This window comes from Podarcis muralis, chromosome Z (assembly GCF_964188315.1).
Source record: "Podarcis muralis chromosome Z, rPodMur119.hap1.1, whole genome shotgun sequence".
Taxonomy (NCBI): Eukaryota; Metazoa; Chordata; class Lepidosauria; order Squamata; family Lacertidae; genus Podarcis; species Podarcis muralis.
This window is the reverse complement of record NC_135673.1, coordinates 33,290,978-33,311,289: the sequence shown is the minus strand read 5'-3', so window position 1 is coordinate 33,311,289 and position 20,312 is coordinate 33,290,978. Positions and strand designations below refer to the sequence as shown.

General features: G+C 46.5%; 1 protein-coding gene across 4 annotated transcripts in view; it reads right to left on the bottom strand.

Annotated features, from left to right (window-relative positions):
- Positions 1–19,544, bottom strand: part of SYTL4 (synaptotagmin like 4) — a 35,526-nt gene extending 15,982 nt beyond the window's left edge. Inside the window, exons 1-4 of one of the 4 annotated variants that reach the window (XM_077922702.1) lie at positions 17,907–19,544; positions 3,953–4,114; positions 1,571–1,786; positions 703–812 (exon numbers count right to left, since the gene is read on the bottom strand). In XM_077922702.1, the coding sequence (XP_077778828.1) occupies positions 703–812; positions 1,571–1,786; positions 3,953–4,062 (436 nt within the window). In that variant the 5' untranslated portion in view covers positions 4,063–4,114; positions 17,907–19,544. Of the gene's footprint in view, positions 1–702; positions 813–1,570; positions 1,787–3,952; positions 4,115–9,590; positions 10,137–14,898; positions 15,288–15,323; positions 15,501–17,906 lie in introns of those variants that run through there. The other 3 variants (XM_077922698.1, XM_077922699.1, XM_077922700.1) reach the window with 3 other exon arrangements.
- Positions 19,545–20,312: the final 768 nt, after the last annotated feature.

The following is a 20,312-nucleotide window of genomic DNA, read 5'->3' as shown; positions in this document are numbered from 1 at the left end:
CCTTGTCATTTACCCCACACCCAAGGGCTGTGCCACTTTACCCAGTACAGTGGTACCTCAGGTTACAAATGCTTCGGGTTACAAACTCTGCTAACCTGAAGTAGTACCTCGGGTTACGAACTTTGCCCCAGGATGAGAATGGAAATCACGTGCCGGCAGCACAGCGGAAGCGGGAGGCCCCATTAGCGAAAGCGCGCCTCAGGTTAAGAATGGTTTTGGGTTAAGAATGGCCCTCCAAAATGAATTAAGTTCGTAACCTGGGGTACTACTGTATCAGGAGTAGGTTGGGCCAATTTATGTCCAAAATATTCAATGGAGGAAGTCAGGGAAAAAATAGACATCCATTTGGTGGCAGCAAGGAGGAAGAAAGAGGGGTTGGTAAGGCTGCTTTGCTTGCTTGCTTGCTTGCTTGCCTCCCTTCCTTCTCAGCAGCCCATGCCATCACCATGGCTGAAGAATGAAAATACACAGGATATTGAGAAGATACAGATAGCTCAAGTAAGCAAGCCAAGCTAGATTTCTAAAAGGGTGGGGAGAATGTAAAGAGTTTGCTGACCAGCACATGAATTGTCAGCTAATAAGTTATTTGGGGCAACTTTTGATTCTGTTTAATTGGAAAATACAAACAAAAATCCTGCATAAGAACCAGCAGCTACAGACTCTTTGCTCCTCTTCAGACCAAAAACTGTCAAGAAATCCTACCCTGTGGTTTGCGCCGAAGAGACATTCGAATGATGTCGCTGCCCAGCCTGCTAGCAAATCGATTTACTCTTTGGTCATAGAACCAGTCACCAGTAGATTTCTTCAGCTCCCTGCACAGAGAGAGAGAGAGAGAGAGAGAGAGAGAGAGAGAGAGAGAGAGAAGAGTGCTGCAAAAGACCATTTCTAACAATTTAATCACTTATGTTCAGCTCAGTTTTTACCTCACTCGGTTTTTCTGAAGCATGGATGATTACACAACTATGTATAATAGAATTTGGCTTCCTGAGTTGTTGTTTCATTAAAATAAACACCCCAAGTTTCTAGCCCTCATTAATGTATGGGGGGAACACTTTATGGAAACCTATAGATGTTTTGTTGCTGACTTTGGGATTTTGCAGACACAGCTTTGAAGCAGGAACAGCAAAGCTCCCCTGTAGGTAGTTATCAAGGGTGTGTTAGCATGGGGCCCTCCCACTGCCCAAACAATTCCACAGCAACATTCTTGGCTCAATAAATCTTGTACCAGTCTCATGGCCTTGGTGGCAAGAACCCAGCCTCGCTAACTGTATTCACCGTGCTTTTCTACAAAGGAAAATAAAAAGAATGCACAGAGGTTTAAATTATTGAGCAGGACAGTTAAAACTCCTGAATCCTAAAGCCTTTAGACAAAACAAGTTGTGCGTAAATGTTGAGGGCTAGAATCTTGCATGTTTTCCTTTAAATAAAAAGCTGGTTCTAAGCTGTACATCAAAAACTGGGTTCAAACATGTGGGTTCAGAGACAATAAACAGCCGCAGCTGGAAGAGACAAGGAAGAGGAAGCACAAGGACAGGAAGTAGCACCGGCAAACTCAAGCTGCCAAACTTACGCCTCCTTGGTGCAGACTTTGCAGCGCCAGGAACTGTTGGCACTATAGGAGCGGCAGTCCCGGCACACCAGATGGTTGCAGCCGCGGCAAGTATTGGCTTTGGGGCTGATCCGCCCCAGGCTCTGCTGACAGCGGGCGCACGTCCTCTCGCTGTAGCGCTGGCTTCCCCTCTTGGCTCCCTTTCTGCGGATCTCCAGTAGCTCATTCTTCAGGCGCCTGTTGCAAGGAGCACAAAGCGGGAATGACTAAAGACTACCACATACAAAGGAAGGGAGCCTAAGTTCCCATACATCTCACAGCATCCGCTCCAGAAATCCAGGCGCTGGTTGGTCCAGCTAAGGCTTGCATCCGTGAAGATGGTACTCTTAGGTCTAAGCTATCTGAAAGAGAGTATGCCCTCAGCTGAACCTGATCAGGTTCCGAGAGGCCCTTCTCTCGGTCCCGCCACCCTCACTTGACGCGGACGCGGCAGAGGGCCTTCTCAGTGGCTGCTCCCAGACTGTGCAACTCCCTCCCTGGAGAAGCCGGACTGGCTCCCTCCTTGCTGTCCTTCCGCCAGGAGGTGAAGACCTCCTTGTCCCAACAGGCTTTGATGAATTGGTTGCTTCTAATGATGCCCTGCTGTTTTTATTGTATAGGCATCATCCCATATACACATGATCGACTTGTGCGCAACCGCACACATGTGCAGCGCTGGGAGGTAAATGCAGAAATAGAATCATACCAGGCAATGGCAGGAGAGAGCTGGAGAGTCCTCGTGGCTCGCGAGGAGACTCTCCCCAAAGAGGATGTCAGTGAGGGCGGAGGAAGCCCCAAAGAGACTGGAGGCGCAGTGAGGATTTGTTTACTCTGCTCAGCCTCCCTGCCTAACAGCTGATGTGTGCATTGGTTCAGGAGGAGGAGCTGCTTCTCTGCACAGCCTCCAGCCGGTCCCAGAGCTTCAACTTTAGTTGAAGGGAGATTTGTGTGGGGAGAGAGATCTGGAGAGCAGGAAAACCTGGGCATTTAGAGGCTTTTTAGAGGGTGTGCCCCACCTACACAATTTTCCCTTATGCGCATGGGGGCCTGGAACATAACCCCCATGTAAGGGGGGGGGTCACCTGTAATTATTTGCACAGTTTTAATTATATCAATGTTTCATTGTTTTTTAATTACCGTTTCCCCCCACCAAATGTTTTAAGCTGTTCTTATTTTTATCTGTAAACCACCTTGAATGCTTCTCAGGGAAAAAGGCTAGGTGTATATATCAGGAGTATTACATGGAGTTGAGAGTGAGAAGCTAAGGAACATGTCCTGTACCTCTGCGGACCAGAAAGGGCCACGGCTCAACAGCACAGAAGCTGACCTGCATGCAGAAGGACTTAGCCTGGCCGTTTCAGTTAAGTAGCAGGAGGCCTGGGAAAACCTCTGCCCAAACCCAGATCTACCGACCTCACAGGGCTGCTGTGATAATAAAATGGCGTACAGGGCAAGCACTGTGCTCCTTAGAGAAAAAGATATAAATGCAATAATAAATAATTTAGTTATTTTGCTTAGGTTACTTGCTGCATTTTTAATTTGTTTTAAGCTGCTTTGAGACTCTTTCTTTTGTAATAAGCAATGAATAAAAGAAATAAAATAAGGGATAACGTCCCTTGTGTAATAAACACCACGAGCTCCAAGTCTAATGTAATTAACTGGTATATCAGAGAGAGAAAGAGTTATGCTAATAAACTGTTCCGTTCCATTTGGAATTGTTTTATATCTTTCATAATTGCAATTTGTTTTTTATAATCTTACTTTCCATTGTAGGCCCTTTTGGTGAAGGGCAGGTAACAAATCTTACACAGAGATGAATAAAGCAAAATATTTCTCACTGGTGCTCTAGCTTAGCCCATGTAAGTGCAGAGACAGAGGCGGCAGAGCCTCAAAACACAATATAAGAGCAACCACTGAGGAAGAAAAGATAAAAACCAGGCAATTTTACAGAGTTTAGCAATGAGCAGGGAGATGATGAGATGGGCAATCTCAGGCACATGGACAGTACCTCCCCGTCCCCAACAAAAACCCCAAACAGTGCTTTGGATCCCAAAGGTTGCAAACAGAATAAAGCTTCCAAGACAATAAATGGTCTAGACCGACAAATGGTCTGATGCAGTATGAGGCAGATCCCTATGATGGGAAAACTACTATGAATCACCCAGACTTCTCCAGGGCAGGCCTGTACAATGCACAACCCATGAAGCTGAAGCAGACCAATAGGAACTTGCAACACCCTTGTTTTTGTCATCTTAAGCAAGCAGCAAAGGTTTGGCCTATATTCCTACACCAGCTCAGTTCTCCAAAGCAAGGGTAAAGGCATTCTTGCCTCCCTCTTGACCCCTGAGCCATTTGGGTTCTCACCTGATTCTCCTCTCTTCTGCTTTCCGCAGTGCTTCATCTCGTTGCAGGACCTGGAGGATCAGATCCCTCTCAGCCTCCGAAAGGAAGGACAAGTCAACAGCCTCCATCATTATCCCCAGGCTGCAAGGCAGCTCCCGGTCCCTGGCTGCAGAGTTCTCAGAGCTAGAAGAAAGATTAAGAGTTTAGCATAGCTGAGCAAGAATACTACAGGTTCATTTAACCCAGGGATAAGGAAGCTGTGGCCCTCCAGAAAATGTTGCGGGACTCCAACTACCATCAGCCCCAGCCAGCACAGCCAAAGCTAATGGATGATGGGATTCAGAGTCCCAACATTTGGAGAGCCACGGGCTCTGCATTTCTGATGTAACCTGCTGACATGAGCCAATGCAAACCAAAAACTCCGAAGGCAACTGACCTACTATATTAGCTAAAGTAAGCCTGGTTTCAAAACATGCTTTTTTGGATTGTTTTGCTGCAAATTTAGTTGCCTACAAAAGGTCCAAGCATTCTGCTGCAGGTTGGCGCAGTGCGGAAACCAGGGTCAAGAAAGAATGAGGCTTGCCTAAGTCTTCCTGAGAAATGAGATTTAAAATTGGAAACTCCCCGACTTACAGCTCTGACTCATATCCACTATACTGCAGAGGCTCTGTAAATAACAATTGTAAGCTACATCATATGGGCTAGAGGTTGTAGGACTACAACTCCCATTGTTCTTGATCATTGGCCATGTTGGCTGGGACTGATGTAAGTGCATATGCATGTATACTTCATCAATGGAAGCACTGAAAAAGCTGAAGACTGGCAGAAACAAGTGGAACATGCACCCAAAGTCTGCAGCACTGGTGTTCTAGCCAATTGTGCCTTTTCCTAGGGTACTCCATCCTATCCCCAGCGAATAGACATTCCATATTATGAGCATGCTCAGTCTTCATTTGGCTGTTTCTAGAGAAGCTGCTCCCTTAAGTTCCCTTCAATTCACTTCTTTTCTATTTCTGCAGATGTTTGAGTTTCTTCTCTCTTGTCTCTCAGTAGCTCTGCTTTAGCTATATATCTGCCATAACTCAGTTCTTTATTGTTGTTGTTGTTGTTTAGTCGTTTAGTCGTGTCCGACTCTTCGTGACCCCATGGACCAGAGCACGCCAGGCACTCCTGTCTTCCACTGCCTCCCGCAGTTTGGTCAAACTCATGCTGGTAGCTTCAAGAACACTGTCCAACCATCTCGTCCTCTGTCATCCCCTTCTCCTTGTGCCCTCCATCTTTCTCAACATCAAGGTCTTTTCCAGGGAGTCTTCTCTTCTCATGAGGTGGCCAAAGTATTGGAGCCTCAGCTTCACAATCTGTTCTTCCAGTGAGCACTCAGGGCTGATTTCCTGAAGAATGGATAGGTTTGATCTTCTTGCAGTCCATGGGACTCTCGAGAGTCTCCTCCAGCACCATAATTCAAAAGCATCAATTCTTCGGCAATCAGCCTTCTTTATGGTCCAGCTTTCACTTCCATACATCACTACTGGGAAAACCATAGCTTTTACTATACGGACCTTTGTTGGCAAGGTGATGTCTCTGCTTTTTAAGATGCTGTCTAGGTTTGCCATCGCCTTTCTCCCAAGGAGCAGGCGTCTTTTAATTTCGTGGCTGCTGTCACCATCTGCAGTGATCATGGAGCCGAAGAAAATAAAATCTCTCACTGCCTCCATTTCTTCCCCTTCTATTTGCCAGGAGGTGATGGGACCCGTGGCCATGATCTTCGTTTTTTTGATGCTGAGCTTCAGACCATATTTTGCACTCTCCTCTTTCACCCTCAGTAAAAAGTTCTTTAATTCCTCCTCACTTTCTGCTATCAAGGTTGTGTCATCTGCATATCTGAGGTTGTTGATATTTCTTCCGGCAATCTTAATTTCGCCTAGGGATTCATCCAGCCCAGCCTTTCACATGATGAATTCTGCATATAAGTTAAATAAGCAGGGAGACAATATACAGCCTTGTCGTACTCCTTTCCCAATTTTGAACCAATCAGTTGTTCCATATCCAGTTCTTACTGTAGCTTCTTGTCCCACATAGAGATTTCTCAGGAGACAGATGAGGTGATCAGGCACTCCCATTTCTTTAAGAACTTGCCATAGTTTGCTGTGGTCGACACAGTCAAAGGCTTTTGCATAGTCAATGAAACAGAAGTAGATGTCTTTCTGGAACTCTCTAGCTTTCTCCATAATCCAGCGCATGTTTGCAATTTGGTCTCTGGTTCCTCTGCCCCTTCGAAATCCAGCTTGCACTTCTGGGAGTTCTCGGTCCACATACTGCTTGAGCCTTCCTTGTAGAATTTTAAGCATAACCTTGCTAGCGTGTGAAATGAGTGCAATTGTGTGGTAGTTGGAGCATTCTTTGGCACTGCCCTTCTTTGGGATTGGGATGTAGACTGATCTTCTCCAATCCTCTGGCCACTGCTGAGTTTTCCAAACTTGCTGGCATATTGAGTGTAGCACCTTAACAGTATCATCTTTTAAAATTTTAAATAGTTCAGCTGGAATACCATCACTTCCACTGGCCTTGTTATTTGCAGTGCTTTCTAAGGCCCATTTGACTTCACTCTCCAGGATGTCTGGCTCAAGGTCAGCAACCACACTACCTGGGGTGTACGAGCCATCCATATCTTTCTGGTATAATTCCTCTGTGTATTCTTGCCACCTCTTCTTAATGTCTTCTGCTTCTGTTAGGTCCTTACCACTTCTGTCCTTTATTATGGTAATCTTTGTACGAAATTTTCCTTTCATATCTCCAATTTTCTTGAACAGATCTCTGGTTCTTCCCATTCTGTTGTTTTCCTCTATTTCTTTGCATTGCTCGTTTAAGAAGGCCTTCTTGTCTCTCCTTGCTATTTTTTGGAAATCTGCATTCAATTTCCTGTATCTTTCACTATCTCCCTCGCATTTTGCTTGCCTGCTCTCCCCCGCTATTTGTAAGGCCTCATTGGACTGCCACTTTGCTTTCTTGCATTTCCTTTTCATTGGGATGGTTTTCGTTGCTGCCTCCTGTATAATCTTGTGAGCCTCCACCCATAGTTCTTCAGGCACTCTGTCCACCAAATCTAAATCCTTAAACCTGTTCCTCACTTCCACTGTGTATTCATAAGGGATTTGGTTTAGATTGTATCTTACCGGCCCAGTGGTTTTTCCTACTTTCTTCAGTTTAAGTTTGAATTTTGCTATAAGAAGCTGATGATCTGAGCCACAGTCAGCTCCAGGTCTTGGTTTTGCTGACTGTATAGAGCTTCTCCATCTTTGGCTGCAGAGAATACAATCAATCTGATTTCGGTGCTGCCCATCTGGTGATGTCCATGTGTAGAGTCGTCTCCTGTGTTGTTGGAAAAGAGTGTTTGTGATGACCAGCTTGTTCTCTTGACAGAACTCTATTAGCCTTTGCCCTGCTTCGTTTTGATCTCCAGGGCCAAACTTGCCAGTTGTTCCTTTTATCTCTTGATTCCCTACTTTAGCATTCCAATCCCCTATAATGAGAAGAACATCCTTCTTTGGTGTCACTTCTATAAGGTCTTGTAAGTCTTCATAAAATTGATCAATTTCAGTTTCTTCAGCACCAGTAGTTGGTGCATAAACTTGGATTACTGTGATGTTAAAAGGTCTGCCTTGGATTCGTATCGAGATCATTCTATCATTTTTGAGATTGCATCCCAGTACAGCTTTCGCCACTCTTTTGTTGACTATGAGGGCCACTCCATTTCTTTTATGGGTTTCTTGCCCACAGTAGTAGATATGATAGTCATCCGAACTGAATTCGCCCATTCTTGTCCATTTTAGTTCACTGATGCCCAGGACGTCAATATTTATTCTTGCCATCTCATTTTTGACCACATCCAACTTACCCAGGTTCATGGTTCTTACATTCCAGGTTCCTATGCAATATTTTTCTTTACAGCATTGGACTTTCCTTTCCCTTCCAGGCATATCCGCAACTGAGCGTCCTTTCGGCTTTGGCCCAGCCACTTCATCAGCTCTGGATCTACTTGTACTTGTCCTCCGCTCTTTCCCAGTAGCATGTTGGACGCCTTCCGACCTGAGGGGCTCATCTTCCAGCGTCATAACTTTTATATGCCTGTTGTCTTTGTCCATGGAGTTTTCTTGGCAGGGATACTGGAGTGGCTTGCCAGTTCCTCCTCCAGGTGGATCACGTTTGGTCAAAACTCTCCACTATGACCTGTTCATCTTGGGTGCCCTGCTCGGCATAGTTCATAGCTTCTCTGAGTTATTCAAGCCCCTTCACCACAGCAAGGCAGTGATCCATGAAGGGGGTTCTTTATTAGTAGTACTTATAATGAAAGACTGACAGAAAGAAAGAGACAAGACAGAACAATGCTTCTCAAAGACGATTCAGGTATAGTGGGACTAGCTACAATATTTGCTAAAAAGATTAAATAGAGTGGGGATCCAATTGGCATAAAGGTTACGGTGAAAAACATAGGATCTTATTCCAGGCAGACAATATCTGAATGTTGGCACAGCGGAGGGAGGAGGAGAAAGAGAGAAGAGAAGAGCCTAGGATCTCTACCATTTTGATACCTGGGCTTTGTATTAAAAGTCAAGATAGGGGGCCAGGGGGAATCATTCTGAGCAAAGACAGTGAAATCAATAGATGCCACAAAAATACCGTATTTTTCGCCCTATAGGACGCCCTTTCCCCCCTCCAAAAATGAAGGGGAAATGTGTGTGCATCCTATGGGGCGAATGCAGGCTTTCGCTGAAGCCTGGAGAGCGAGGGGGGTCGGTGCGCACAGACCCCTCTCGCTCTCCAGGCTTCAGGAAGCTCTCCGCTAGCCGTGGGAGAGCTGCGCGAAGTCGCGCAGCTCTCCCACGGCTTGCAGATAGCAGCCTGTTCTGGGGGCTGGGGTCGGGGGAAGCTCGGGTTTCCCCCGCCACAGCCCTGCACCTGGGGGGGAGATAAAAAAAAATTCTTTATTCCCCCCCAAAAAAAAACTAGGTGTGTCCTATGGGCCGGTGCGTCCTATGGGGTGAAAAATACGATATTTGGGCTTCAGAGGGATGGGGATTCCGTTATGATTTTGATTATTTTTGCCCTCCAAAACAAAGAAATCCTCACAAAAGTCTCAAAAACATGCTACTTTTTATTTTAAAAAAATTATCTAGCAGTTAATGCACTAACATTCGTGCAAAAACAAAAACCCATCTACAGTACTGAGTTTTATGGTATCTGTCCTGGTGCCAGCTTAATCAATGCCAAGTCACCATGGGTGTAGCGGGGGGTGGGGCAGGGAGGGGCAGCTGCCCCCGCCCCAAATTAATAAAAAGACATAGCTAGCAGGCTCTGACCCTGCCCTCCCAACAAAAGGCCTGCCCACACCCAACAAAAATCCTGGCTACGCCCATGCAAGTCACCCATCATTAACAGAGCAGGCCTCAGAAGAGAGACCCCAAAGGTCTGAGGAGAGGATTGTGGCCATGGGACTACACCGTTGTGAGGGAGTGAAAAGAGACAAGGCAGCAGAGCAGTCTGAGCAGTCTGGGAGAGATATGAAAAGAATGGATCAGGGCCCCATCCTCCACAGTCCTATGTCACCAAGAAGCTGAAGAATGAGGCTGAACCAGCTGAGGGGGCTGGCAGGGTCAGTTACCTTCCCTACAGTTTTTAAGCCTCCACCACGTATTTGGCCTTTCTGGTGAAGGGGAAGCTGGTGAAGTGCTGTAGGAACACAAGAAACTGTCCTATACCAAAGTCAGACAGTTGGCCCACCTGACTCAGTGAAGCCTACCCTGACAGAATAAAGCACTGGAATGCTGGAGTAAAATTTCATGTTCAAAATGCAGAGTTTGACATTGAGAGTTCAAGGTTTTAAATTTGAAACCGGGACAGCAAAACTGGACAATTCTGGCCAATCTCAAACTTTGATTTCAGCTCTGTGTTTTGACAGTAGTACTCTGAGGTGACGTGGTGTGGAAAGTGGGGCACCATCAAAAACCAAAAGCAGTGAGGGAAGGGTTGGGGGAGTAAAAACAAGGCTACAAAAAATAATAATCAAATAACAAAATCAACAGTGAAATATTAATAGTGAAAAATAGTGAAAATGGTGAAAAGCCCAGTGCATGTGATAACAAAACATAGCAAGCTGCCTTACACTGAGTCGGAGCATTGGTCCCTCTAGCTCAGTATTGTCTGCACTGACTGGCAGACGCTCTCCAGGGTTTCAGGGAGGAGATGTTCTCAACCCTACTCTGAGACACTGGGGATTTACACTGGGACCTTCTGCATGCAAAACAGATGTTCTGCCACGGAGCCCTTTCATATTGGAGACATGGCATGGGGTGGGGGCAGAGACTTCAGGCTTGTGGATCTACTGGGTTTTTTCTCCACGGTGGCTGCATACACACCATATATTTAAAGCACATTATCTTCCACATGGTGTCTTAGGGGAGGGGTAGTTACTCTGGTGGGGGACACGTTGTGTTCCTTCTGGAGTGATTTGTCCACCTTTGGTCCCCACCCTGCACGAGCTCTCACCTGTGGCTTCTGTAAAGAGCCAGGCTGCGACAGTGGCCACACCCCCAGAAAATGGCTTTGACAGGCTAAACCAGGTGAGGGTAGCTAGTGGGTCTCAAATCCTCAGCGAGTTAGGAGCTTCCTCTGCATGTGAAGACAGGCTCTAGGGGAGTGGGCAGATGAGGCCAATAGTGGGTCCAATGGTCCAGAAGGCAGTTTTTGCACATGCTGTAGACGGAAGTGAGGGGCAGGTGGAGCTCGTCAACCTGGGAAGCCCATCTAGGAGAAGTAAAACTCTGGTCCTAAACCTCTGCTGCTTTGAAGGATATCTTTGGGAGAAGAAAAGGCTACTCAGATCCCCAAGATGGTTGGATGACGTCTTGTATGCCTCCTTCTGTCACCTCCTGCAGCCAGGCTTATGCCAAACGTATTGCTCTGCTTTCCTTTGGATCACATCAGCAAGGCAGCCCAGGACCTCCATACACACTGCCCAAGCTCACGCCCTGGGAGACCACTTCCACTAATGCAGCAGATTGACTCCACCCCCAGAGGCACACTCCATTGTCTCCTGAGGCAGAAGGACGCCAACAACAGTATCTCCTGCTAACAATCTTGGGGACTTTAGGACTTTACAGAGCTACAGTTCCCAGCACCCTAACCTGAGTACAGTTCCCAGGGTTCTTTGGGGAAAACAACAAGCTTTTAAATACATGGTGTGTACATGGCCTAAAAGGGACGCTGGTGGCGCTGTGGGTTAAACCACAGAACCTAGGACTTGCCAATCAGAAGGTCGGCGGTTCGAATCCCCGTGACGGGGTGAGCTCCCGTTGCTCGGTCCCTGCTCCTGCCAACCTAGCAGTTCAAAAGCATGCCAAAGTGCAAGTAGATAAATAGGAACCGCTCCGGCGGGAAGGTAAACAGCGTTTCCGGGTGCTGCTCTGGTTCACCAGAAGCGGCTTAGTCATGCTGGCCACATGAGCTGTACACCAGCTCCCTCAGCCAATAAAGCAAGATGAACGCCGCAACCTCAGAGTCGGCCATGACCGGACCTAATGGTGAGGGGTCCCTTTACCTTTACCTTTACCTTTACCTTTACATGGCCTAAAAGACTCTTGAGATCCACAAACATGAAGAAGGTACACAATGATGATTTGGGCAGGCAGTGAGTAGTACGGATTACCTAGCGCACCCCATAATAAGCCGTGCAAAGAGAAATAAATTCACACCTACAAGCAGAAAGCGGCATCATGAGTATATTTCTAAACTTATTCATTTATTACATTTATATCCCATCTTTCATGCAAAGGGTTCAGGGTGGTGTACATAAGTTTTCCCACTCCCTATCATATCCTCACAACAAGCCTGTGAGACCCGGATAGGCTGAGACAAAGGGACTTCCACACTTCTTCTTGTCCGGCCGCTTCCCTACAGGAAAACACACTCTTTACTGTTGAACTGCAGCAAACGTAAATCAGGGTTTCCGCAAATTGATGCTTGCTCCGATTTGGTGATAAAGAGCAGGTTTTCCCAGGAAAAGGCAAACAGAAAACTGCTCAAAGCCTGGGACAAGCAAAGTGTGGATGACCCTTAAAAGACTTGGTGAAGCAAAGGCTTTTCGTTGTTGTTGTTTGAATGGGAGCCAGAAAACGTTGCTGACGCAACTGCACCATCACCCAGAAATTTGCCACTTTTCTGCAATAAAAACATCTGTCGTGAATGCAGAATGCCCCAGGTTCAATCCCTTGCATCTCCAGGTAGGGCTTTCCCCGCATTTTCCAGGCTGGTAAAATGAAGGAAGCATGCGAGGAAACAGCATTGTGTTTCTGTGTGAAAGAGGTGGAATCACGTTTCTGCTACTGAAAACAAATCCCTTGGCCAAGATACATGTAGAATTAAGGAAATTGAATTAACTACTATTATGCACTTGGCTCCTGCTGGAAGACCTCAAAGCTTGAAGTCTTCCCTCCCCTGCATTTAAACACAAACACACTTAATTTCCTGCTCAGCTGCCCCACATCTTCCCACAGCAAAGAGGAAGCATGTTTGATAAAAACACTCAGCTCTGGTATTTGAAAAACAAATACCTCTATGGATGCCAGGATAGGAGTCTCAATATCCTATTTTCCACTCCACCTGGTGTCCCCCGTCCTGCGTACAAGTGCGCCCACACCAAACATATTGCTTCATGTTTCAAGATCAGGAGTGTGCCTTAGCCGAAGGCAGTAGCGTGCCCGGAGCAGCACGTGCGGCGCGGAGCCTCTCTGCAACCTTCCCCTCAGCTGTAGGGCAGCTGAGGCGGCGGGCAGACGCAAGCCCCGTGCTGCTCAAAAATGCAGCGCAGAGCTTGCAGGCAGTCCGCCCGCCGCCTCCACCTCAGGAGAGATGCGTTGCTCAGGCACGCTGCAGGTCCCACAGTGTGACGCCCAGTGCCCCCCGCCTCACCTAGCTACCAGTGGCATAGGAGGGCGGTGCGGTGGGTGAGGAAGTTGTTGTTGTTTCTTAAATTTAAAAAAGTGTCATGAGCCCAATTTTTTAAAATTTATTTTAAAATCACATATTTTTGCCATTTTGTCACCCGCCTCAGTGATTACACCCAGGGCGACCGGCACCCACCGCACCCCCCTTCCTATGCCATGGGCTAAAGGACCCCTAGCTGGCCTCCAAAGCTGTTTGGGATATTTGAATTGGCACAGAATCATTAAAACACAAAACAGCAAGGGGTGCCAGCTTGAATAAAATATTGGCAGGCCCAGGTAAGTCCCACACCACATAGTCAATTGCATGATACGGCACATTCACACTATTTGAATGGCAAAGCTCATCAACTTTGGGGGCGCCAGGACCCCTCAAATATTTTAGGTGGGAGTCGAAGGGACCTTGGCTCCTAGGATTTGGTTCCTATGAAACAGCAGCAACACACCATTCCACAGGATCCTGTGGAAGAACACATGACATTTTCGAAAACTTTTATCAACACATGGTCATGGACTCTTTAGCACTCACCATAGAAAAAGAGCACACAATGCGAAGTGCTCCACTCAGCTGATATGCCTGGTTAGGTCTCACACACGCACACCCTTCCACTTCTGAAGGAGGAAGCCATTCCTCAAACAACTACCTTTAATGTTTCCCTTGAGAGAAATGAGACAGTTCTTGCCCTACATAGCTAACAAAAACATACTGATCTTAACCAGCCTATGAGTGAGCCACCGTTTTGCTGTGCATTCATAATGATTTATGCTCACGATTATATCAGGGCTGTCATATGCGGTTCTGTTTTCAGAGATGGCATACTGCTTCATTTCCACTCAGTGCAACTTCCTGCGGAGAGCCTGTAAGTGTTTGGGGTGGGGTGGGGAGGGTGCCTGCTTTTCTTGCACAATAGCTCAAGAGAGCCCTTCCAGATGCCAATAATCATGTAACAACCTTGGGGAAGTACTGCAGGAAAACTAATAAAGCAGAATGGTGTATAGACAATCCAGTACGCCATAATTCTAAAAAGAAAAAAACAATTTTTTAGGGTGACAGCCCTACACTTTGCAACTCCCTGCCCACTGACACCAGGCACACACCTTTTGTTGTTGTTTTTTCGGCACCTGCTTAGAACACACATCTAGACGTGTGTAGGTGTTCACATTTTAAAATCTCATTTTGCTTACAGTTAATTTTAATTCTCTTTTAAATATTTAAATTGCATGCTTTTAACTTACTGTTTTTTAAAAAAAAGAAAAGAAAAAAGAAAACCACTTAGAGATTTTCTTACAGCCAAGTGAAATACAAATCTTGTTAAGTAAATGAAAATGAATAAATACGATTGTCTTGTTGCTATGCTACAGAATATACCTGTCAAAAAAGGAAGATGAAACCCAGACTTCCCTTGTAATGTCAGCTGATCAGCCCTGGATCTTGCAATGTAAGAGGCAACACCTTTGAATGTGCATAAAATTCTCTCCCTTACGCCCAAGAACACGAGTCTGCCTTGAGGCTATGTCATCTCACTTAAGGTTTCCTCCTGCAAGCTGCAACTACTCTGCTATGCCAAGACCAGGGTTCAAATCCAAGCTCGCTGGGTCACCAATCCTCAGCTTAGTCTACCCCACAAGATTGTTGTGATGATAATATGGAGAAGGGGAGAGCCATGTGTGCCACGTTAAGCTCCTTGGAGGAAAAGGAGGATATAAATGCAACTAACAAGTAAATGAATTGATAAAAGGGAAAAACACTTTGCACATGCTCAAGAAGACTCTCCATATGAACACCTTCACATATACAATTCCAACAAGTTTGAGGGGGAGTTAAATCCCTGAAGCCAACATAGAAACACACCGGGATTTAATAGCAAAGACTGCTGTTTCTAAACAATGCACCTGATAAAGGAAGCACACAGTTCATAAACCAGAGCGAGCCCAGGAAAACATTAGGGCGAAAGAACAATGGATACACACCTCACGAGAGAACTTTGGGCAGACCCCTCACCGAGGACTCCCGTGCTTTACTTCCAGGTAAGTCCAAGCAGTATTGACTTGGAACCCTTGCCCCAAAGCACATGCAGAGTGCCTTTCTAAACCCAGCCAGCCTTTGCACACCAAGGGAGGACCTGCAGGCCAGACCATCCAAGCAGGACTTTGGGTTGGGGAACGGCACCTGTCCCCTAGGTGGTTAACTAATGCCACGCTAGCCTTTTAAAAGCAGGCAAAACAGGCTTGCGAACTAGGGCGCGGATGAAATCGAGGACAGAAACTGGTGGTGGGGCAAAAGCCCTACTTTGGAAAGGGGCCCAGGGCAGGAAGGTGGAGTGCTGAGTCCTCCCACGATGGCGGGGCGAGGGGGTGGGGGCGGAAGAGGAATTGGCATGGAAAAAGAGGGGTACCTGTACGCAGCGCGCCCCGCAGATTCCCCGGCTCTCGTCGCGGTTAACCACCAACCACAGCTGCTTCAGGAACAGCTTGAATTTTTCCCTGACCTGGGAGGAGCCGTTTCCTTTAAAGGCACCACGCCCTTTTGCCAACCTTTTAAAGCCGAGATCAGAATTTATTCCCGACACAGTATGGCTTAATCGGTTGCTATTTATCTACTGCAAACTTTCGAATGGACTAAAAGGGGTGTTTGCAGTGTGCGCGCGCGGGGGGGGGGGGGTTTAAATAAGTCAGCAATACTGTACTAAGAGCATCCTAAAAACAGCAAGTTCTGAAGCTCATCGACATAAAGCTGGACATTATGTCTCATCTGCGCTATGCATACATAGCTGTCAACTTCTCCCTTTTTTTAAGGGAAATTCCCTTATTCCGAATAGGCTTCCTCGCAAGAAAAGGAAAAAGTTGACAGCTATGTATGCATACAAAGCATGCCATAGCTTCTCCTATGGAATCCTGGGAACTGCAGTTTGTTATGAGTGCTGAGAGCTGTTCGGGGGCTAATATTTTCCTCCGAGATCTAGCATTCTCAAGACACTTTGGGAACTGCAGCCCTACGAGGGGAACAAGGTATCCTAATCACTCCCAGCATCCTTAACAAATGGAAATTAGAAGTCCCCCCCCCCCCCAACCTTCTCTCAAGATGCAGGAAGTGCGGGAGCCTGGCAATTCTCCCACAGAAGGGCGATTGTCCTTATGTCGTGCTTGCAGGCTTCCCATACGCATCTGGTTGGCTACTTTGAGAAACAGGATGCTGGACTTTAGGCTCCTCCAGACGACCTGTTTATTGAGCACTCGTCTTGATTTGCTTGCACAAAGGTGACACAGAGATTAGACTATGTCCGGCTTTTGTTTAAGCATTCATTCCAGTTTTGTCTGCAGGACAGTTGCAGAACAATGAGCATTTGTTCTGATTTGCAGGGTGCCTTACACATCGCGCTGTTAATCATTCATTCATACCACACTTTTCAGAGCATTTCCATCACTTTACTAACAGCAAAAAAAGGCAATAGACCACTACAATCCACTTTAAGCGCTAAAATTTAAGTCCCATCCGCACTATATAAAGCTGTCCTATTCCCGCAACGGAGTGAGCTCCCGTTGCTCAGTCCCTGCTCCTGCCAACCTAGAAGTTCGAAAGCACATCAAAGTGCAAGTAGATAAATAGGTACCACTCTGACGGGAAGGTAAATGGCATTTCCGTGTACTGCTCTGGTTCGCCAGAAGCGGCTTAGTCACGCTGGCCACATGACCCGGAAGCTGTACGCTGGCTCCCTTGGCCAATAAAGCGAGATGAGCGCCGCAACCCCAGAGTCGGCCACGACTGGACCTAATGGTCAGGGGTCTCTTTACCTTTACTTATGCCACTTTTAACAGCCATGGCCAAAGAATCATGGGGACTGAGAATTCCTAGTACTGCCCCTATTCTCCACACAGAGCTACATTTCCCTAAGAAGAAGGGTTGGTTGTTAAACCACTATGAAAAGGATAGCTCTTTGAGTGGGGATTAGGGTCTCCCAAAACAGGGCATAAATTTTGGGTATGTGCTTGAATCCTTCTCACAAAATAATGAGTCTTGAGGTACCCCAAGAGGACTTTGGTCTGATCTAGCAGGGCTTTTCTTTAGGTTCCTTTCAGCAATTTTTACACTTGTAGTGCCACTATTGAGAAGGCATTTGCCCGATTAATTGTGCAGCTTTTTTTTTTAACATTGTCAAACATTACTTATAAATACAAATACTTAATAAGGCAGAGATGGCAAGCCTGCGACCTTCATAAAATGAATACAGAATACATCACAAATCACAATAACAGGTTGATAAATCACCATAGCAGGATCACCCCTCAGGCAAAGCCTGGGTGAACAGATCAGCTGTAAGCCGGTCTCAGCTTTCAGCATCCTACCTAGCACCCTAAATTTGGCTTCCAGCACCTCAAGACTACATTTCCTTGTCATTTGTGCTTAAATGCACCATGACCACTGATACCTCTCCAGCACTACCTATCAGGTATCTAAATGATGAGTGACATCCACAACCTTTGCGTTTACTGCTGTTCATTGAAAGCGCATTCCAAATGACCGGTGCCACCACAATAAAGGCCCTGCTTTTACTGGACGTAAGAACTGCTTTGAGAGCATGCAGTACTACCTTGAGCCTTGAGCCTATTATAAAAACTGATGGCAACAATTGCATTATTAGAAAAAGGGGCATTCCTGGCTTCTCAGGCAAAGGAATATCTGTATCATATATACTATCACTAAAATAATATATATGTTACTTTGAGTAACAAAACAGCAGCTGACAAGGTGAGAAGCTAAAATGTTCTAGCTCATAAATAGGGTTGTAGTTCAGTGGTACAGTATCTGCTGTGCATGCAGAAGGGCCCAGGTTCAATTCCTGGAAACTCTGGGTAGGACCAGGAATCTCCCCTGCCTGAAACCCTGGACAGCTGCTGCCAGACACTGCCCTTCACAATCAGAGCAGGTTACAATAATTTTAAATGCAATATTTAAAACAGCTAAGAGAAATGAGAGTTACCTGAATAGGGCAGGTCATGAAAACACGGCTCAAGTGTCAAAGCCAGGGTAAAGAGGTGACTCTCCAGCATATGGCATAAACTATTACTATGAAGGTACCAGATGCATCTCTGTGGAGAGGGAATGGCACAGAAGAAAGCAATCCACAGGCTGCCACAGATAATGCCCTCTCCTGGGCCACCTGGCCACAAACACACCTGAACTTCTGATGGAGTTACTAAGAGAGCCCCCTCTACTGATCTTAACACCAGAGTGTGGAGGGTAGGAGGTGGTCTTTCATTAGTCAGTACTGAGCTAGATGGACCTATGGGTCTGACTGCACAGTAGGAGGCAGCTAGCTTCCTAGGCTCCTATCTGCACCTTATTGAAGACAGGAGACCTGCTGAATCAGACCAAAGCTCCTATCTCTCCCAGCTTGCTGCTTGGCACAAAGAGTGACACAGGTGCTATTGTCAAATTTAGCACTGCTGCAGAAAGCTAGTGCGAAGGAGAGGTGGGCTGGTCCTGGTCCAAAGTACGCAGATGACCTATCTGGCTACATGTCATCACTAGCTGCAGGATTTGAACTCCTCCCCAAGAATACACACAAAAACCCTAACAGGCGATAACGTGGGTGGGGTCAGACCAGACTGGTTTGTACAGGCCCCAGATCCGAGAGTGGCTTTTACTTCTTGCCTGCAAGGATTTCCAAGTCTCTTCCTGTATCCAGTGATTAAATGCTTCCCTTTAGCCTAGCCTCTAGGTTTTCTGATCTTCCTCTTGGCAACCACCTTTGCTGCTGCTGCTGCTTCTTGGCACTGATTTAGAGGCTCCCTTACGCAGGAGGTGGCTTGCAGAACAAATGGAGAGCTGGCCAATGATGACTCATGCTCCGTTTGCTCTCTGGGTTCTGAGCTATGATAACAAAAATGACAGACCTTAGTGTTGGCAGGTAGGCACCCCACCCAGACAATGAGTTCACAGCTCCCATTGCTACCCTGCGGGCAGGCAGGAGATTAGATTGAGGCAAAAAAGCAAAGGCTGTACATCCCAGATTGAGACGATGCCTCACGGAGCACAAACAGGAATCCTGGCCTATATTTACTCTGAACATTCAGGGCTTACCTGCACTTACCTTTTGTTCCCCAATTTCCAGGCACAGAAACGTCCCAGAAATGTTACTCTAGTTTAAACCCATACAAATGAAACACACTTCTAAAGCTGCGCCAAGACATTTGCATGTGATTGATCTATTCCAGGAACATGGGTGTAGCCAAGGGGGTGGCAGGGAGGAGCAGCTGCCCCCCATCAATAAAAATAAATAGAAATACATAGGTAATTGAGGTTCTGCTCCTCCCAACAAAAGGACTGCCCCCTCCCAACAAAAATCCTGGCTATGCCCATGTCCAGGGGTAGGAAGGTTTTACAGCGAGGGCCACTTTGCCTCTTGGGAAACCTTCCAGGGGTGGGCTGAAATGGAGCCAAAACGGGGCAAAGCAATGGATGCAACCCTTACCCTTACAGTAATGCAGCCTTGGGTCCCCAGATGTTGTTGGCCCAATGGTCAAGGATGCTGCAACTTACAGTCTAACAACATCTGGGGGCCCAAGCTTGCTAGAGGCAGCAGTAGGTTACGTTCAAGCAGTCCAAGGCTTCTTCACACACCTCTCTCCACCCAGGCAAGCAAGACACATTATTGCCGTTCAAGGGGACATTCCAGCCAGGCAAAACCACTCAAGGAGGGCATGGAGCAGAGCCAATAAAAATAAGTTTTTATTATTTATTTGTGCCCCACCATTTCCCCAGACCAGGACTTACACGGATTGAAACTATACAGATAAACTACAAAAAGTTAAAAGATGCTTATTGAAAAGTAATGAAACCCCGATAAAATTAAAACAATATAAAGAAGAGGTGTTGCCTGGGTAAATCACTGAGGGCTGAATAGGCCCCTAAGGCAAATACCTCACCCTGATCTACTCAGAGACATCCTTGTACTAGAAACTGGCTGGCACCCAAATAAAAAAAATATGCTGCCCTGCCAAGGCAATGAAAACAGTAAAAGTTTGGTATTCTTAGCACAAGCAAGGTGGGCACTAGATGGAATCAAATATTCCACCCCCACTGCACTTCCCATGCCTTTGCTTGCTCTGTGAAAGCACTTTCCCTCTCCCATTTGCAGGACAGAGGGGTCCTTTAGGTTTCTTCCAGGATATTCCAAAGGTGAGAAGGGGTGAAATGGGAAGAAAAGAGGAAGCAGGTAGGAGATGGCATCAAGCATTAATGGGCCAGCAAATGGTAATCCATAGACCTCACCTTACTCAGAGACTTTCAGTTGCCAACTCCTGTAAATACGGGGTATGGCAGGGGTTGCTAGCCTGGATCCCATGGGCACACATATGCCTGGAAAGGACTTCCCTGGTGCCTG